The sequence below is a fragment of the Cherax quadricarinatus genome, chromosome 42 (genome assembly GCF_038502225.1).
Source record: "Cherax quadricarinatus isolate ZL_2023a chromosome 42, ASM3850222v1, whole genome shotgun sequence".
In the NCBI taxonomy this organism is placed as follows: Eukaryota; Metazoa; Arthropoda; class Malacostraca; order Decapoda; family Parastacidae; genus Cherax; species Cherax quadricarinatus.
Window position 1 is genome coordinate 26,007,454 of NC_091333.1, and position 18,738 is coordinate 26,026,191.

An 18,738-nucleotide genomic window follows, 5' to 3' on the forward strand; every position below is an offset into this window, starting at 1 on the left:
CTCTCTGGGGTTACTTCCTTTCTTTGTCTTATTGCCACTAGGACCAGCTTGAGACTCACTGGACCCCTGTCACACAAAATAACTGTCCAGAGTGCTCTGTTTCTGGCTTCTCTTTAAGATTTCCCTGAAGTGGGACAAGGTTTTGTCACTGTACATATTGCAGATATGGCTTGTTTCAGCTTGGTCAGGGTGTTACTCTTGAACAAAACTTTGCAACTCATTCCACTTTGCACACATATCCTTAATCACTGAAAAAGGCACTTTATCCCCTCTCTCTTCCTCCTCCTCTGAAGCAGTTTCCTCAGCTGCAGTCTGTTGCTGTTCCAGTTGAAGGTCTTGCAGCTCTTCAGCGGTTGGCACTTCCCTGTGCTCTTCCACCAACTCTTCCACATCCTTGCCACTCACATCCAACCCCATGGACTTCCCCAGTGCCACAATAGATTGCACAACAGACGTAAGGTCCTCAGGGTCAGCCCCAAACCCTTCAAAATCCCTCTCTTGGACACAGTCTGGCCACAGTTTTTCTCCAAGCAGAGTTCAGAGCCCTGGAAGTCACTCCCTGCCAAGGCTTATGCAGTGGAGGATACTGAAGTGATTCCTCCAGAACTCTCTTAGGGTCAAATGAGTGTCTGAGGCCACTTGAAAGCACCTTTGAAACACTGCTTTTGTGTAGAGTTTTTTGAAGTTTGAAATGACCTGCTGGTCCATGGGCTGGAGGAGAGGAGTGGTGTTAAGAGACAAGAACTTCACTGTTATAAAACAGAAGCCCCTAAACAACTGGTCTTCCAAGTCTGGAGGATGAGCAGGAGCATTGTACAGTACCAGGAGGCACTTAACCCTTAAACTGTCCAAACGTAGATTACGTTTGCTTGCGTAGCTCTCCAAACATAGAGCTACATTTTTTTACATTGTTTCTTATGGAGAAAATCAAGGTTGGAGCGCTACGCGTGCAAACGTAGATCTACGTTTGGACAGTTTAAGGGTTAAGTGGCAATTTCATTGACCCACTCTTTGAAAATGTGCCTTGTGACCCATGCCTTATTATTCTCTTTCCACATCACGCACAATCTATTCTTGATGCTATCATTTTTCTTGAACACTCTGGGATTTTCAGAGTGATACACCAGTAAAGGCTTCATTCTGAAATCCCCACTAACATTAGCACAGAACAAAAAAGTAAACCTGTCTTTCATAGGCTTGTGTCCTGGCAGTGCTTTTTCCTCCTGCATAATGTAGGTCCTCTCTGGCATTTTCTTCCAAAAGGGGCCTGTTTCATCACAACTGAACACTTGCTGGGGGAGGAATCCTTCAGCCTCTACGTACCTGGAGTTTACCTGGAGAGAGTTCCGGGGGTCAACGCCCCCGCGGCCCGGTCTGTGACCAGGCCTCCTTAGGTCAGTGTCCCAGGATGCGACCCACACCAGTCGACTAACACCCAGGTACCCATTTTACTGATGGGGAACATAGACAACAGGTGGAAAGAAACACGTCCAATGTTTCTACTCTGGCTGGGAATCGAACCCAGGCCCTCACCGTGTGAAGCGAGAGCGTTAACCACCAGGCCACCAGAGCCCCTTGAATTCTTGCACAAATTTTTCACCCACACATTTGTCAGCACTTGCAGCCTCCCTATGCCTTACCACACTGTGTATGCCACTATGCTTCTTAAATCTCTCAAGCCAACCTTTGCTGGCCCTAAATTCACTAACAGCAGCACTTGTTCCAGGCATTTTCTCTACAAGATCCTCATGCAACTGCCTTGCCTTCTCACAAATCATCGACTCCACAGTACTATCTCTCGCTAACTGTTTTTCGGTGAGCCACAAAACCAACATCTTCTACATATCTTCCATTATTGGTGACCTTTGTTTGGTTAGCACATTTACTCCTTTCTCCACATCAGCTTCCTAGATTTGCTCTTTCTTTGCCAGGATAGAAGTGATTGTTGATTTGTTTTTCTCACACATCCTGGCAAGTTCTAGCACTCAAACACCACTCTCATACTTTTCAACAACTTCTTTCTTGTGCAAGAAAGGTATAAAATACCGACAATATGAAAGTTAAGACACATGTGCAACATCTGGATATCTTTATTGTAGACGTTTCGCCATCCAGTGGCTTTATCAATACAGATTCTAGGACATAATAGGAAGACAGTAGAACTATATACAAAAGATGAGGTAATCAGTCCCTCGGCCTTGGAGTTAGTGTTCACAGCATCGTGGTGGAGGAGAGTCTGGAGCAAAGGCAAGAAGACTGGCGTTTTTATAGGCGTCAGTGGAAGGGACGGGCAGCAGACGAGGGCAGTCACTGGTAGGCGGGATTCCCCAGTGGAAGTAGGTCCTTCCCAAAGAGATGGGTTAGTTGCAGCAGCCGTGAAGAAGGTCTTGTAGATGTCCTCTGAACCAAGATTCCATGATGTTGCAGTGTCTGACAAGTTGTGCAAGAAAGGTATAAAATACCGACAATATGAAAGTTAAGACACATGTGCAACATCTGGATATCTTTATTGTAGACGTTTCGCCATCCAGTGGCTTTATCAATACAGATTCTAGGACATAATAGGAAGACAGTAGAACTATATACAAAAGATGAGGTAATCAGTCCCTCGGCCTTGGAGTTAGTGTTCACAGCATCGTGGTGGAGGAGAGTCTGGAGCAAAGGCAAGAAGACTGGCGTTTTTATAGGCGTCAGTGGAAGGGACGGGCAGCAGACGAGGGCAGTCACTGGTAGGCGGGATTCCCCAGTGGAAGTAGGTCCTTCCCAAAGAGATGGGTTAGTTGCAGCAGCCGTGAAGAAGGTCTTGTAGATGTCCTCTGAACCAAGATTCCATGATGTTGCAGTGTCTGACAAGTTGTGCAAGAAAGGTATAAAATACCGACAATATGAAAGTTAAGACACATGTGCAACATCTGGATATCTTTATTGTAGACGTTTCGCCATCCAGTGGCTTTATCAATACAGATTCTAGGACATAATAGGAAGACAGTAGAACTATATACAAAAGATGAGGTAATCAGTCCCTCGGCCTTGGAGTTAGTGTTCACAGCATCGTGGTGGAGGAGAGTCTGGAGCAAAGGCAAGAAGACTGGCGTTTTTATAGGCGTCAGTGGAAGGGACGGGCAGCAGACGAGGGCAGTCACTGGTAGGCGGGATTCCCCAGTGGAAGTAGGTCCTTCCCAAAGAGATGGGTTAGTTGCAGCAGCCGTGAAGAAGGTCTTGTAGATGTCCTCTGAACCAAGATTCCATGATGTTGCAGTGTCTGACAAGTTGTGCAAGAAAGGTATAAAATACCGACAATATGAAAGTTAAGACACATGTGCAACATCTGGATATCTTTATTGTAGACGTTTCGCCATCCAGTGGCTTTATCAATACAGATTCTAGGACATAATAGGAAGACAGTAGAACTATATACAAAAGATGAGGTAATCAGTCCCTCGGCCTTGGAGTTAGTGTTCACAGCATCGTGGTGGAGGAGAGTCTGGAGCAAAGGCAAGAAGACTGGCGTTTTTATAGGCGTCAGTGGAAGGGACGGGCAGCAGACGAGGGCAGTCACTGGTAGGCGGGATTCCCCAGTGGAAGTAGGTCCTTCCCAAAGAGATGGGTTAGTTGCAGCAGCCGTGAAGAAGGTCTTGTAGATGTCCTCTGAACCAAGATTCCATGATGTTGCAGTGTCTGACAAGTTGTGCAAGAAAGGTATAAAATACCGACAATATGAAAGTTAAGACACATGTGCAACATCTGGATATCTTTATTGTAGACGTTTCGCCATCCAGTGGCTTTATCAATACAGATTCTAGGACATAATAGGAAGACAGTAGAACTATATACAAAAGATGAGGTAATCAGTCCCTCGGCCTTGGAGTTAGTGTTCACAGCATCGTGGTGGAGGAGAGTCTGGAGCAAAGGCAAGAAGACTGGCGTTTTTATAGGCGTCAGTGGAAGGGACGGGCAGCAGACGAGGGCAGTCACTGGTATACCTTTCTTGCACAACTTGTCAGACACTGCAACATCATGGAATCTTGGTTCAGAGGACATCTACAAGACCTTCTTCACGGCTGCTGCAACTAACCCATCTCTTTGGGAAGGACCTACTTCCACTGGGGAATCCCGCCTACCAGTGACTGCCCTCGTCTGCTGCCCGTCCCTTCCACTGACGCCTATAAAAACGCCAGTCTTCTTGCCTTTGCTCCAGACTCTCCTCCACCACGATGCTGTGAACACTAACTCCAAGGCCGAGGGACTGATTACCTCATCTTTTGTATATAGTTCTACTGTCTTCCTATTATGTCCTAGAATCTGTATTGATAAAGCCACTGGATGGCGAAACGTCTACAATAAAGATATCCAGATGTTGCACATGTGTCTTAACTTTCATATTGTCGGTATTTTATACCTTTCTTGCACAACTTGTCAGACACTGCAACATCATGGAATCTTGGTTCAGAGGACATCTACAAGACCTTCTTCACGGCTGCTGCAACTAACCCATCTCTTTGGGAAGGACCTACTTCCACTGGGGAATCCCGCCTACCAGTGACTGCCCTCGTCTGCTGCCCGTCCCTTCCACTGACGCCTATAAAAACGCCAGTCTTCTTGCCTTTGCTCCAGACTCTCCTCCACCACGATGCTGTGAACACTAACTCCAAGGCCGAGGGACTGATTACCTCATCTTTTGTATATAGTTCTACTGTCTTCCTATTATGTCCTAGAATCTGTATTGATAAAGCCACTGGATGGCGAAACGTCTACAATAAAGATATCCAGATGTTGCACATGTGTCTTAACTTTCATATTGTCGGTATTTTATACCTTTCTTGCACAACTTGTCAGACACTGCAACATCATGGAATCTTGGTTCAGAGGACATCTACAAGACCTTCTTCACGGCTGCTGCAACTAACCCATCTCTTTGGGAAGGACCTACTTCCACTGGGGAATCCCGCCTACCAGTGACTGCCCTCGTCTGCTGCCCGTCCCTTCCACTGACGCCTATAAAAACGCCAGTCTTCTTGCCTTTGCTCCAGACTCTCCTCCACCACGATGCTGTGAACACTAACTCCAAGGCCGAGGGACTGATTACCTCATCTTTTGTATATAGTTCTACTGTCTTCCTATTATGTCCTAGAATCTGTATTGATAAAGCCACTGGATGGCGAAACGTCTACAATAAAGATATCCAGATGTTGCACAACTTCTTTCTTAAATTCCATTGTGTTTCTCACTTTCTTTACCAAAAGAACTGCACTAGAAACTTTCTTTGGGGCCATGGTTACTTATTGCACTTAATCGGTAACCATGAAAATCAATGAATTGCAGTGGATCTTAAATTCACTCACATCACCACTAGTTGCAGGCATTTTTCTAATTAAATCGTCATGCAACTTCCTAGTCTTTTCACATATGATCGCTTGAGAGATGCTATCTCCTGCTATCTGTTTTTCGTTTATCCACACCAATAACAGTCTCTCAACATCTTCTATCACTTGCGATCTCTGTTTCGAAAACAAAGTTGCACCTTTGGCAAGAACAGCTTCCTTGATTGCCGTTTTCTTGGCCACAATAGTAGCGATGGTTGATTGGGGTTTTGTGTACAACCTGGCCAGCTCGGAGACATGCACTCCACTTTCATACTTAGCAATGATCTCTTTCTTCATATCCACAGTAATTCTCACCCTTTTTGCTGTAGGGTTGGCACTAGAAGCTTTCATGTGGCCCATGGTGACTTATTTTGCAGGTGCAATCACTAAAAACGCTGTGATAATGTGAAATGTTCCGATTGTATGCTTGGATGCGACCGCGGTGGCTGGCTTGTAAACACTGGCACCCATGGAACAAGTGAGGCGGGCTCAGGCTACACGTGGACGCGTCTCGAACGAACCGCGTTGAGCGAGTTTTTTAGCGCAAGTCGAGGCAAAATTTTTGCGTTAAAATGTATTGCTAGGCGGATTTAACGTTATGCGATACGTTTGTTAGGCGAGGGTCCACTGTATTAAAATGCCAAGAAGTTGCAGTGTCTGACAGGATTGTAGATGAATGGTTCAGAGAACTGATTACCTCATTCTCCTCCTGTTCTTCACGTTTCTCCTTTGTATGGGCTGATGAAGCCACTGTGTGGCAAAACATTTCCTCAATAAAGATACCCAAGAGTTGCACGTGTCTAGTTTATCAACGTGTCGGTTCTTTGAACCATTCATCTATAATGTTTCATCTCTGCCATGTACCTCCATCTCTTCTTCCTCATGTTTTGTTTCATCTCTGCCATGTAAAGCTGAATGACCCTTAAAGTTTTCAGTCTCACACTAAAATAACAAAATAATATTTAATAACAGAGTCTGACTTGGACCATCAACTAGTTAATGATATAAGTCAGACCGAAACATCGCCATAAGTTTCAGTCTCCCGTGCGTGGGTTATTTGTATATTATCCCTTAGTTGTTTTAAGAGATCTAAGGTTTACATTTTTCACACACATCGTTCTCAGATACGATAAGAGAGAGTGCACAATACTATTTGATTATAACAAGGGTTAATCCAGAATGGAAATGGCTAACATAGTAATGTGTTGTTCTCTTTTTTGCAGGATGATGAAGTTGATGGCAAAGCAACTGATGACAGAAGTGGAAGTGATGATGGGGAAGTTATTGTGGCAAGTGGTGCTGGATTAGTAGAAGTAGTGAGTAATATGATTGGAACAGCTGTGCGACACTTGAGTGGGGATGACCTGACCGATGCCACCCTTGAAGTCATCCCAAGACAACAAGACGATGCAGAAAAATGCTTTGAGGCAGCACTGAGCCACCAGTTTATATAGCATATTTTGTCTTGAAGATAACTAGCAATAGACTGATAAATTCATAAATATGTTTGTATATACTGTGCATATATGTACATAAAAGAGGAGGAACCATGCAAGCTTAACCTCCACCCACTGGAAGCAGGTGAACTTGTTTCCACCTTGCCACAGGCAATAAAGCTGTAACTGAAGTCACCACTGCGTAAGGATCCACACTGAGGCCCAGGTTCTAGTTCACACAAGTTCAATGATGCATTGGCAGGTTTGGTGATAGTAATGTGTAATGGTGAGCCTAAGGCATTCTGTGTGTAGACTGGGGATATATACTGGCTCTCTGGAGAATATCTATGAAGGTTTATGTTTCAAGTGCTGGTAAAGTTTAGGGTTTTCATGTGGTTTACTGAAGATACAACTGGGACTCGAGCCTCCACCACTACCTGCTCTGAACCATCCACATGGGTTTAGTGCTTGATATAGATATAGTGATGACAATGATGATGATGATAGTAATAATAATAATTGCTTATTGAGTTTAAGAATGAACTGACTTCAGAGAGTGCAATGTCAACACAATATTATATAGACTGGTGATGGTAGGTATTTCAACTTGATTAACTGCTTTATAATTGGTGGTTTTATTATGGAACATATTTCTGAGTAATGGTTAATGCTAACTACTGTATAATGAGCTAAGATAGTTGCCTGCAAGTTAATTACAGTAATAATGTAAGCTTGGATCTCAAGAGTATTGTGGCTGTAACATTTGTCCCAGTGGAGGAGATGATCTCTTGTGTTTAAATGCAGAATCATTCTAGCCAGTAAATAAATACAGTTTGAGAAAGAGTTTTCCAGGCATTATTTTATAGATCTCATCTTACTTTATTCAGTTAGTTTCTCTGAAGTATTCACTGAGACATTCTGATGAGACTGGTTAGTGTTGCAGAGCATCCTTTCATTTATTCAGGATCCAGCCTTTATCTTTTTCAGTGTTGTTTATGGCTGATGAATCAAAGTACAGTACTCTGTAAATTCTGTGAGACACTGATTGTTTTGTCTTTTTCCTTTGATTTTCTTGATTATTGGGAATAGTGTACATAGAAGTTTTTTTTGGTTTTGTAAAAGAGCTAGTAAATATTCTTTTTCTACTGTTGTTGCCTGGAAAAGTTTCACTTTTAAGAGCTTCACATTTGCCCTAGTTGTCCAGCCCAAATAATTTTATTTTTTATTAACACATTGGCTGATTCCTACCAAGGCAGGGTGGCACGTAAAAGAAAAACTTTCATCATCATTCACTCCATCACTGTCTTGCCAGAGGGGTGCTTTACACTACAGTTTGAAACTGCTACATTAACACCCCTCCTTCAGAGTGCAGGCACTGTACTTCCCATCTCCAGGACTCAAGTCCAGCCTGCCAGTTTCCAGTATGCTTGCTGGAAGTACAAGCCCCTCGCACACAAAACCTCCTTTACCCCTTCCCTCCAACCTTTCCTAGGTAGACCCTTACCCCACCTTCCCTCCACAACAGATTTATACACTCTCGAAGTCATTCTGTTTTGTTCCATTCTCTCTACATGTCTGACCCACCTCAACAACCCCTCCTCAGCCCTCTGGATAACAGTTTTGGTAATCCCGCACCTCCTCCTAATTTCCAAGCTACGAGTTCTCTGAATTATTTTCACACCACACATTGCCCTCAGACATGACATCTCCACTGCCTCCAACCTTCTCCTCATTGCAACATTCGTCACCCATGTTTCACACCCATATAAGAGTGTTGGTATAACTATATTCACAGACATTCCTCTCTTTGCTTCCATGGACAAAGTTCTTTGTCTCCACAGACTCCTGAGTGCACCAGCAGTGTACTTGGAAGCATAAAATGATCTGAAACTCAGCACAAAGCAACTTAAATAAACTTTAAAGCCCAAAAGAAACAAGTGTGCTTGTTTCTACAAATACATGACCACAACAAATGCTACCATTGTTTTACTGCTCTCCATAATAGACCTACAACACTCCGGCAACATGATTGAAGACAGAAGTATCATGATATGATACTGAAGCAAAACATGAGCCTTCTTTAGAGGATCTAACTGAGTTAAGAAGAACTGGCTACTGTCAAAAAACAAGACAATGCAGCATTGTCATTGCAGAATAACTACAAACCCAATAAGAACTAGTAGTTAACCATGCAAACCAAATAACCAAACTGGGAACAATACTGAGCCATTAAATAAACAAGATGAAGCTGCCAAGACCACTGTGTAAGGAACTACTAATCTACAGACACCAATCTAAATACATTTCTAGGATCTCAACACCAAGCCAACAGAAGCAGCCATCCAGGAGGCAGATGTGATGAAGGAACCACATCTTAGTGAATCTGTTATCATGAAGACCTTTGTTAATATACTGTGTGATTCTTTGAAAAATGAAATTACATATGACGTGTTTCTTGCAGAACACATGGATAGCAAAGAAATTCTAACAATTAGTTTGGATCTGATCAGCAAATTTCTATATATTCCTTGGCAGTTTCCATTAACCTTGACAACACTCAGACAACAGTAGAGTTTTTCACGAAATGGTAATCAAGAAAATGCAAAGCATAGAAGGGATACAAGCCACAAGAAACAACAGTGAAAAGATGTGTGGACTAGATCTAGTTTCCAAGGAAATGACAAAAAGAAGTGTTTCAGCATTCACCACATTCACCAGCCTCTGAGCTGCTAATGCTGTGAATAAATTGCCCAGCTTTTTGCTCAACGAGACCAGTAGCAAACAATATTCTAGAACGCAGAACAACATAAGTAGCTATCTGAGCAACAGTTGCCGCACCTTGATCCTTCGTACTTAGCACCGAGCACACCTCGTGAAGCAGAAATTCTAAAAGTAATCTGAGATGTCCCATTATAATAAGAAAGCTGCACAAGTTTCATCATAAGTCATCAGACTACTCCTTAAGAAACCATTTGAAAACTAAACCTTCCCAGACTTTCTCAAAAGAGCCAGGACCACCTCAGTCCACAAAGGTGGTGATTCATTGAATATCATTAATTACAGGCCAATACTAGAAAATTATATAACTTACATAACTAAGCAAAAGATATTTAATATTTACCAATATTATTTCGAATATCCCCCCCCCCCCCCCAAAAAAAAAAAAAGACAACTGCAGCATTCTGCTCATATTACTTCATCTAATATTCACTAACAGACAACCATAAATGTTACTCCATAATCTTCTTTAACAATGAACTTTAGTGTTTCTGAAGGTAATATTGCTTCTTCTTTACATCAGTGACCTACCAATTTTATGCAACATATAATGTTGATACTCCTTGCTGAGAGCACCACTCTTGTCTTACTGAACATACACCCTACTACTGCCTTGAAAGATTTAATAATTTTTTATTTTATATTCATAGGAAAGTATTAAACCCATAGGGATCATACCTAGAAAATAGGAGGTAGTCAGGTTTGAGTGAATGAAGGGAAGGGTAACTCCAATTCCTTGGATCAAGAGACCTTCAGCATCTAGCCAGCCTCATTGAAAGGAGATTAATGATGAGCCAGTTAAAATCTTCACTTGGATAATGAACCCAGCACACACACACATCATACATACTACATATCGAGTAGTACAGCATTTGCATAACTACCAAGTAAATAAATCTTAGAAAAAAAGCTATTCCATGAGAAGAAAAAGTTAATTACTAGGTTATTACTTAGACAATAAATTGAAATTTAATGCTCCTACTCATCATGTATCAAAGTAAATATCAAAGACGGTAAGTATATGACATTCACTTTTTTTTTTTTTACTGTGTTCCCCATACTACACTGTTCACTTAGTGTCTGCACTTAACATAAACTGTCTGTCCCTATCTTGGACAGCATTTGTGTTTGAGGATCAGTAACAGCACACTACCTCAAACTAATCGTCTCATAACAACACACCACCATTACTGAAATAGGGTAGACTTATAGGGTCGACTTATCCACAAGATATACAGTAGAGCCCCGCTTTACGGCGTTTCGCTTTACAGCGTTCCGCTAATACGGCCGTTTAAAATTATGACCTAAACTCTCTATACGGCTCCCCCACCTGATTTTCTAATACGGTCACTGCGCCCCACCCTGTTTGTTTACATTCTCCATGAGCTCCGTAAGCACCACGTCTCTCCATTGTGCCTGGAAACTCCAAAATTTCAAGTGTTTTTAAAAGTTACTTCATATTTTATATATACTCTGATAATTATACTTATGTATACCTGTACCTAAATAAAGTTACACACTGTGCTGGCGTGCAGGTACACATTAAAATCAGTAAGAATGTCTTATGTCTCGAGATGTCATATTAGTAATGATAATAATACTCAATAATAATCATTGAGTCTCATTAAATGTCGTATATTACGTTAACATACACATTTTCATTAATCCATGTATGATATTTTTTTCAAAATTACATAATAAACATGATACATAACATATAAAGATGATAAATACACTCCACATTAGAATAAACAAACATAAATATGAGATGTGGGAGCCAGAGGACTTACACAAGTGACGCCATATTAGTAATAATAATAATAATAATCACCGAGTCTCATTAAATGTCATATATTACGTTAATATACACATTTTTATTAATCCAGCCATGATTTTTTTCAAAATTATATAATAAACACGATACATAACATATACAGATGATAGATACACCCCACAACAGAGGCGTCACTAGAGTTGGTGTCACCAGGGGCGGAATCATTGGTGTCACCCGGGGTGGCATCTTTGGTGTCACCCTCATGAAATCCAAGGGCGGGGGGATAGGGGTAGTAAACTCCAGGCCATAAATCGAACTTTATTAATGATAAAATAAATAATTGTTGTAATATTAAGGAAATATAAACTTAAACACCACTTTGAGTACAGCCAAAAGATCCTACATTTATTCATCTTCAACAATGAAAAAAAAAACTTGAAAAATAAAGAAAAAACACTAGTTCCAATTTGACCTTGAGTACAGGTAGCATCTCAAAGAATCTGATATTTCATTTCCTTGCCCCAATCCTGCAAAATCATCTATCACATCATCAAAATCAATGATTTTCCCTATATAGGCCTATTTGTACTATGTAATCCTATAATAGGCTATATAGAAACGAAGAATTTTTCTCTTAGGTTGCTGCAGCATGGTTTTGGTCATTAGTGTCACCTTCTTTAGAGGCTCTATGGTGTCACCCCTTAAATGGTGTCACCCGGGGCAGCCCGCCCCCCCTTACGACGCCTCTGCCCCACAATAGAATAAATAAACATAAATATGAGATGTAGGAGCCAGACAACTTGTACAAGTGATGGCAAGAATAACGTTTTCTCTAGCCCAACATAAGAGAAAATGTGTTACTGGGGGTAACTGTAGAAAATTATTCCTTTCGTATGTAAGAAAGTAAGTTTATTCAGGTATACACAAAAAAGTCAGAGAGTGACTTATTTCCATTGCCATCACTCAAAGCATCATTTCTTCTAAAAAATGGTGTTACATGAGAATGGGAGTGTTCCTCTTTATTTATTCTACCGTATTAATGTAGAGACAACTTGTACACAATGTAACTTGTACACAAACCAGATGTGTACACTTTGTTTATATAACTCACATTTGCCTGGTTTGTTTACATAACTGCATGAGTGTCCTTTCTCATGTACTCATTCTCTCTCTCATTTATTTGTTTTATCTCGTTTACTCACCTCTGACCCTGCATTAAGACTACAAATATTTTAAGGTAAGTAATGAGTGTACTATATGTGTATTTTACTTTTTTATTGTTTTTAATACCTAGTTCTACTGCTAACCTCAATGGAGATAAGTTACACTGTCTGACTTTTTTGGGTTATCCCAGGTACAGATACCATCCGACTTACGACCTAGTTTGGTTCCGAGAAACTGGTCATAAGTCGAAATGGACGTATGTCGAACCTTACTACTGATTATCAACATCACATTTTTGTAATGACTTTATTTTATTGTTTTATTTTGGTATTTCATTTTTTACTTTACTTTTTATGCTGTTAATACTGTATTTTATACTGTAAAGTTTAGGATAAACACTGTGTACAACACAAACAGTTGTTTATTTCCCAGAAATTTGGCATAGAAAACAAGGTCGTAAGTCGAATGGTTATACAGTGGACCCCCGCATAGCGACTTTAATCCGTGCAAGAGGGCTCATTGTTATGCGAAATGATCGGTATGCGAATGAATTTTCCCCATAAGAAATAATGGAAATCAAATTAATCCGTGCAAGACACCCAAAAGTATGAAAAAAAAATTTTTACCACATGAAATATACATTTTCCTACACACAAAGAGAAGGATACATGCACAATAGTAGAGTAGTACATGCACAATATATATTGTGCATGTACTACTCTACTAAATGAAGAATAAATGACACTTACCTTTATTGAAGATGCAGCAATGACTGATGAGACACTGTGTCCTGGGAGCGCCTTTTCCTCCTGAGTACTGTAGGTCCTGTTTGGCATTTTCTTCCAGAACAGGCCTTATCACACTGTGTATGCCACTACGATTCTTAAATCTCTCAAACCAACCTTTGCTGGCTTTAAATTCACCAATATGAGCACTAGTTCCAGGCATTTTTCCCTGTTCACCTGGGTGTTAGTCGACTGGTGTGGGTTGCATCCTGGGAGACAAGATTAAGGACCCCAATGGAAATAAGTTAGACAGTCTTCGATGACACTCACTTTTTTGGGTTATCCTGGGTGGAAAATCCTCTGGGGTTAATTGTTTCTTGGTATTCTCAATAAGCCACACCAACAACGGTGCTACAGCAGCAGCAGCAGCAGCTGACAGTGCTACAGCAGCAGCAGCAGCTGACAGTGCTACAGCAGCAGCAGACGATGCTACAGCAGCAGCAGACGGTACTACAGCAGCAGCTGACGGTGGTACAGCAGCAGCAGCAGCTGACAGTGCTGCAGCAGCAGCAGCTGACAGTGCTACAGCAGCAGCAGACAATGCTACAGCAGCAGCAGATGGTACTACAGCAGCAGCTGACAGTGGTACAGCAGCAGCAGCAGCTGACAGTGCTACAGCAGCAGCAGCAGACGATGCTACAGCAGCAGCAGACGGTACTGCAGCAGCAGCAGCTGACGGTGGTACAACAGCAGCAGCAGCTGACGGTGCTACAGCAGCAGCAGCTGACGGTGGTACAGCAGCAGCAGTAGCTGTACCACCAATAGTAGCGATGGTTGATTGGGGTTTATTATACAACCTGGCCAGCTCGGAGACACGCACTCCACTTTCATACTTATCAATGATCTTTTTCTTCATCTCTATAGTAATTCTCACCCTTATTGCTGTAGGGTTGGCACTAGAAGCTTTCTTGGGACCCATGGTCACTTATTTTGCAGATAAAATCACCAAAAACACTGTAATAATACGAAATGTTCCGATTGTATGCTTGGATGTTACCGCGGAGGCTGGCTGGTAAACAATGCCACTGGCGGCACATGTGAGGCTGGCTAAGGGCGCACATTGGACGCGTCTTGGACGAAGAGCGGTGAGCGGGCTTTTGAGCGGTATGCGAGGCAAAATTTTTGCGCTAAAAGCGAGCGGTATGCGGATTGAACGTTATGTGATGCCGACGGTATGCGGGGCTCCACTGTATGTCGAGCAGGTCGTAAGTCAGATGGTAGGTGTACTTTACACATATGCTGTTATGTAAGATAATCTATGTAACTGCATTTGTGTATGCATATATGTATAAAAAATTAAGAATGTTTTTGACAAATACCAGGAGTCGACCTACACGTGGAGTCAGGTTGTACTCAGGTATACACAATAATTTGGGTTCACATTTGTGCTGAAACAAAATAAACATAGTTGAAAAAACATATATGCTATTGAAACTCCCTTGCAATGTCTGTCAATACATACACAAGTCTGCTGGTTGTGGCTTAATGATGTTCACGGATTTTGCAATTATCATAATCAAGGTTGCAATTTTAAGATGTGCTTGAAATAAGCTCATTTCATTTTTATCTCTGATTTTATTATGAGAAAGGAAGGTATTGGTGTCTTCTGTGCCTACTATTATACAAATAAATTTAATTACATTAACCATACAGCTCCAAGAAAAAAATTATTATTATTATTATTTTTATTATTATTATTATTATTAATTTGTCTACTGATTTTTAATATGCTTCTGTATACTTACATTAGTTTGGCTGCTCACTATGCTTCACTATAACTGCATTAAATATAATCACTCCCATTATTAACCTAATTTTGAATTTTGACACCAGTGTAAAATTTTTATGTAATCCAATATAAAACTTTTTATAATTAGCTGCACTCCTTTACTACATTATTATTATTATTGTTAGTTTTACTGTTCTTACCATTATTACTGTAATTGTTACTATGTTTCCTCTTATTTTGGATCATCTTACTTCGTCAAGAGACCAACAGTATGTTGAAAACTACATGTATAAAGTATATTATTATTATTATTATTATTATTATTACTGTATTATTATGATGGTGTCATTTTCCCAGTACTGTATATTTTTTTCTAACTTTACGTTAGGCTTTACATAATAGTAAGTAAAAATTAGCTTTATGTTCAGACTAATAAATTACAATCCGGTGCTTTAAACATAAAGCTTTAAATTTGGTTGTAACATATTAACTGAGAAGTGTTATTTATTGTAACTCTCCTTGTTTCATAAGGAGAGTTTTTTTTCTAAGCCACAATGACTAGGTGAGAAGGCTTTCCAAGTCCTGACACTGGTGGAACTCCACTAGTTTATAAATTGGGTTCCAGACATCTGCAATATATTGACCCATAAACTGTCCAAGCAGATCTACGTTCACATGCATAGCGCTCCAAAAGTAGTTCTACGTTTTTTTTACATATTTTCAAATATAACAAAAAAAAAAAAAAAGTAGATCAAAGTTTTTTACACATTTTCAAATGTACAAAAAAAAAAAAGGTCTACTTTTTTTACATATACTTTCAAATGTTGAAAAAACATATATATACGTTTGGACCATTTACGGGTTAAACAAGATTACTTGGTTCATTAACTTCTGAGTTTTGTGTGAGTGTAAACATGTGTAACAACCAAGACTGTTCCACTGATCAGGGGTAAAATTAGCTTAAGCCAGTTGTTTACTTATGATAAAGGAATATGCTCAGAGTCTGTACTGCCCAGAATGCTCCAGCACAATAGTGGCTTTCTTTGTACTTAACAAATCAAAATTGTAATCACACATTGTAAACATAGCAAAAAAATAAAATCTTAATCTTTTAAGAGATCTCTGCATTTGCTTCTTAACCAATAAAGCTTAAATATCAATTCTACAAAGTGCCCTACAAACAGGATGAGAGTAATTTTTTGAGTGCTACAGTACTTTAAATTTCCTGCTTTCTGGTATACAGCTGCCTCCATCACTTTAGGTGCTGGCATTACGATTCCTAGTGATTCAAGAATTCTGAACATAAAATACTGTATAATTTTATGAGGTATGAAAAATAAGATTTCTGTAGTAGGTTCAATAAACAGTAGGTACAGCTGTAACAGCTGTACCTCCTGTGGTTGTTAATACTGGTGCTTAGAGCCCTTCCAACAGAATATGTAGTCAACAGTAGTTTGTAGGGGAAGGAAAGTAGGAGGAAGTAAGGCAGGGTAAACTTAGTGAAAAGAAATGAGAGTTTAAGACTGGTGTTATTGGCGTGCTTCAGACATATTTACTATTACTCGTGATTCATAAAGCTTCTATAGTGTTTCAGACACATCACAGTGCTTCAAACAAATCATTATTACTAAAAGTCATTCATTAACCTTCCACAGAAATCTTTCATTTAAACTGTATCTATCCTTGTTTATTTTTTGTTCAAACTTGATAACCTTCCATGTGTTGTATAATTTCTAAAGGTTTACCTCTTTCTATGAGTTTGCAACTTCTCAATGGGCCTAACACTTCTCCACAGGCTTGACATTTCTGTATGGCCTTAGCACTTCTCAATGAATAGTGACACTAATAACATATTCCAAAAACTTATAATATGCAGTATAAAACTGGTGGCTGTATTCATGGTGTATGTTGCAGTCATACCTCAGAGGAAATGCTTATTAACATTGCCAGCTTTGTTTAGATTTTGTTGTGAGGAAAACACTAAACAGGTGAAGCATATCCTGTAGTTAGCTGTGTACATAATCTTTTGTACTTTATACTGTAATGGTGCCACATTCTATTTTTGTTTATAATGTACAGGTATATTGATTAAGGAGATATAATTGTAGTCTGGAAATATATAATATGTATATTTTTATTGATTTTTTCAGATTGTATGTTCCATTGTTTTTGAGTATCATCATATTACAGAGTACGCAGAATTTATTTCCAAAAATATTTACGTTGGAATTATGTTATGAATAAATATGTATACTAAATTTTATCTGTGGTACATAATATGTGTACTTACAATGAGGTACAGTATTCACATACACTGTATATAGTTTTTTGTTTTGCTATATTATTTCACTATTGATTGACTCTGGTCAGTAAGGCTTCAATATTATAAGAAATATTTGATTTGATTTTATCTCAAAATAAGTGTTTAAAATTTCATTGTATAACATCATATTAGATACAATAATTGTTTCTCATGAGTGTCAGTATTCTCACTACTCTTGTGTATTATCTCCTGTGGATAAAAAAGAGATTATAATAAATATTTTAGCAATTGGAGTCTGTTGTTTATAGTATCATGATATTTTAAATATATATAATGCTTTATATATTAAGCAATATATACAGTAGGACTCCACTTATACAGCAGATTAGGTTCCAGGCTACCGCCGGAAAGCTGACATCGCCAGAAAGCAGAATGCTATTTTTTCCACTTATAAATGCATATAAATGCCAGATAACAAATTTACACTAACATATATTAAGTTAGCAATAGAACTTGGCATTAAAAAGCAATAAAAGTAAAATACACACACAGTACACTCATTATTTACCTCAAAACATTCGTAGTCTTAACCCTTTGACTGTCGCAGCCGTATATATACGTTTACGAGGTACCGTGTTTGACGTATATATATACTCATAAATTCTAGCGGCTTCAAATCAGGCAGGAGAAAGCTGGTAGGCCCACATGTGAGAGAATGGGTCTGTGTGGTTAGTGTGCACCATATAAAAAAAATCCTGGAGCACGCAGTGCATAATGAGAAAAAAAAACTCCGATAATTTTTTTTAATTAAAATTCCGACTTTGTGGTCTATTTTCGTATAGTATTTGTGGTTGTATTCTCGTTTTCTTGGTCTCATTTGATAGAATGGAAACTATATTATAGAAATAGAGGTGATTTTGATTAATTTTACTATAAAAAGAACCTGGAAATGGAGCACAAAGTATGGGAAATGTTTGATTTTTGCCGATGTTCAAAAGTAAACAAATGATGTCATTGTCCAATAAATGTCCAAATAGCCATTCTAATATGCAGTCATGAATTGGTTTATGTAATTTTTACAATTATTACAGTATTGCAGTAGTCTGCATAACAGTAAATCTTCTATTTTTTGTTTGAATAAAATTTCAAAATAAAAAGCAAGAGTAATATCACAGGAGCCTGGAGACATGACTGATGAACAAAGAAAATGTTATTTTAGAGCCAGGAATGTCTGCATTGTTCATTCTGGTCCTTATTTTGAAATTGTCATATTTTTTAATTTTCGTGAAATTGGCCAAATTGCAAATTTCTGACCATGTTATTGGGTAGTTGAAATCGGTAAATGGACAGTTTCTTGTATTCAATCGATGGAAAAAATGGAGTTCTGAAGAAATAGCTATGAGTTTGGTTGACTGGAATAATGGAATTAGCCGAAAATAGGGCTCA

General features: G+C 39.4%; 1 protein-coding gene across 1 annotated transcript in view; it reads left to right on the top strand.

The window, feature by feature from the left end:
* Positions 1–17,585, top strand: part of Tbc1d15-17 (TBC1 domain family member 15/17) — a 408,033-nt gene extending 390,448 nt beyond the window's left edge. The window contains exon 14 of the mRNA XM_070093434.1: positions 6,587–17,585. Coding sequence (XP_069949535.1) covers positions 6,587–6,817 — 231 coding nt within the window. The 3' untranslated portion in view covers positions 6,818–17,585. The remainder of the gene's footprint in view (positions 1–6,586) is intronic.
* The last annotated feature ends 1,153 nt before the right edge of the window (positions 17,586–18,738 follow it).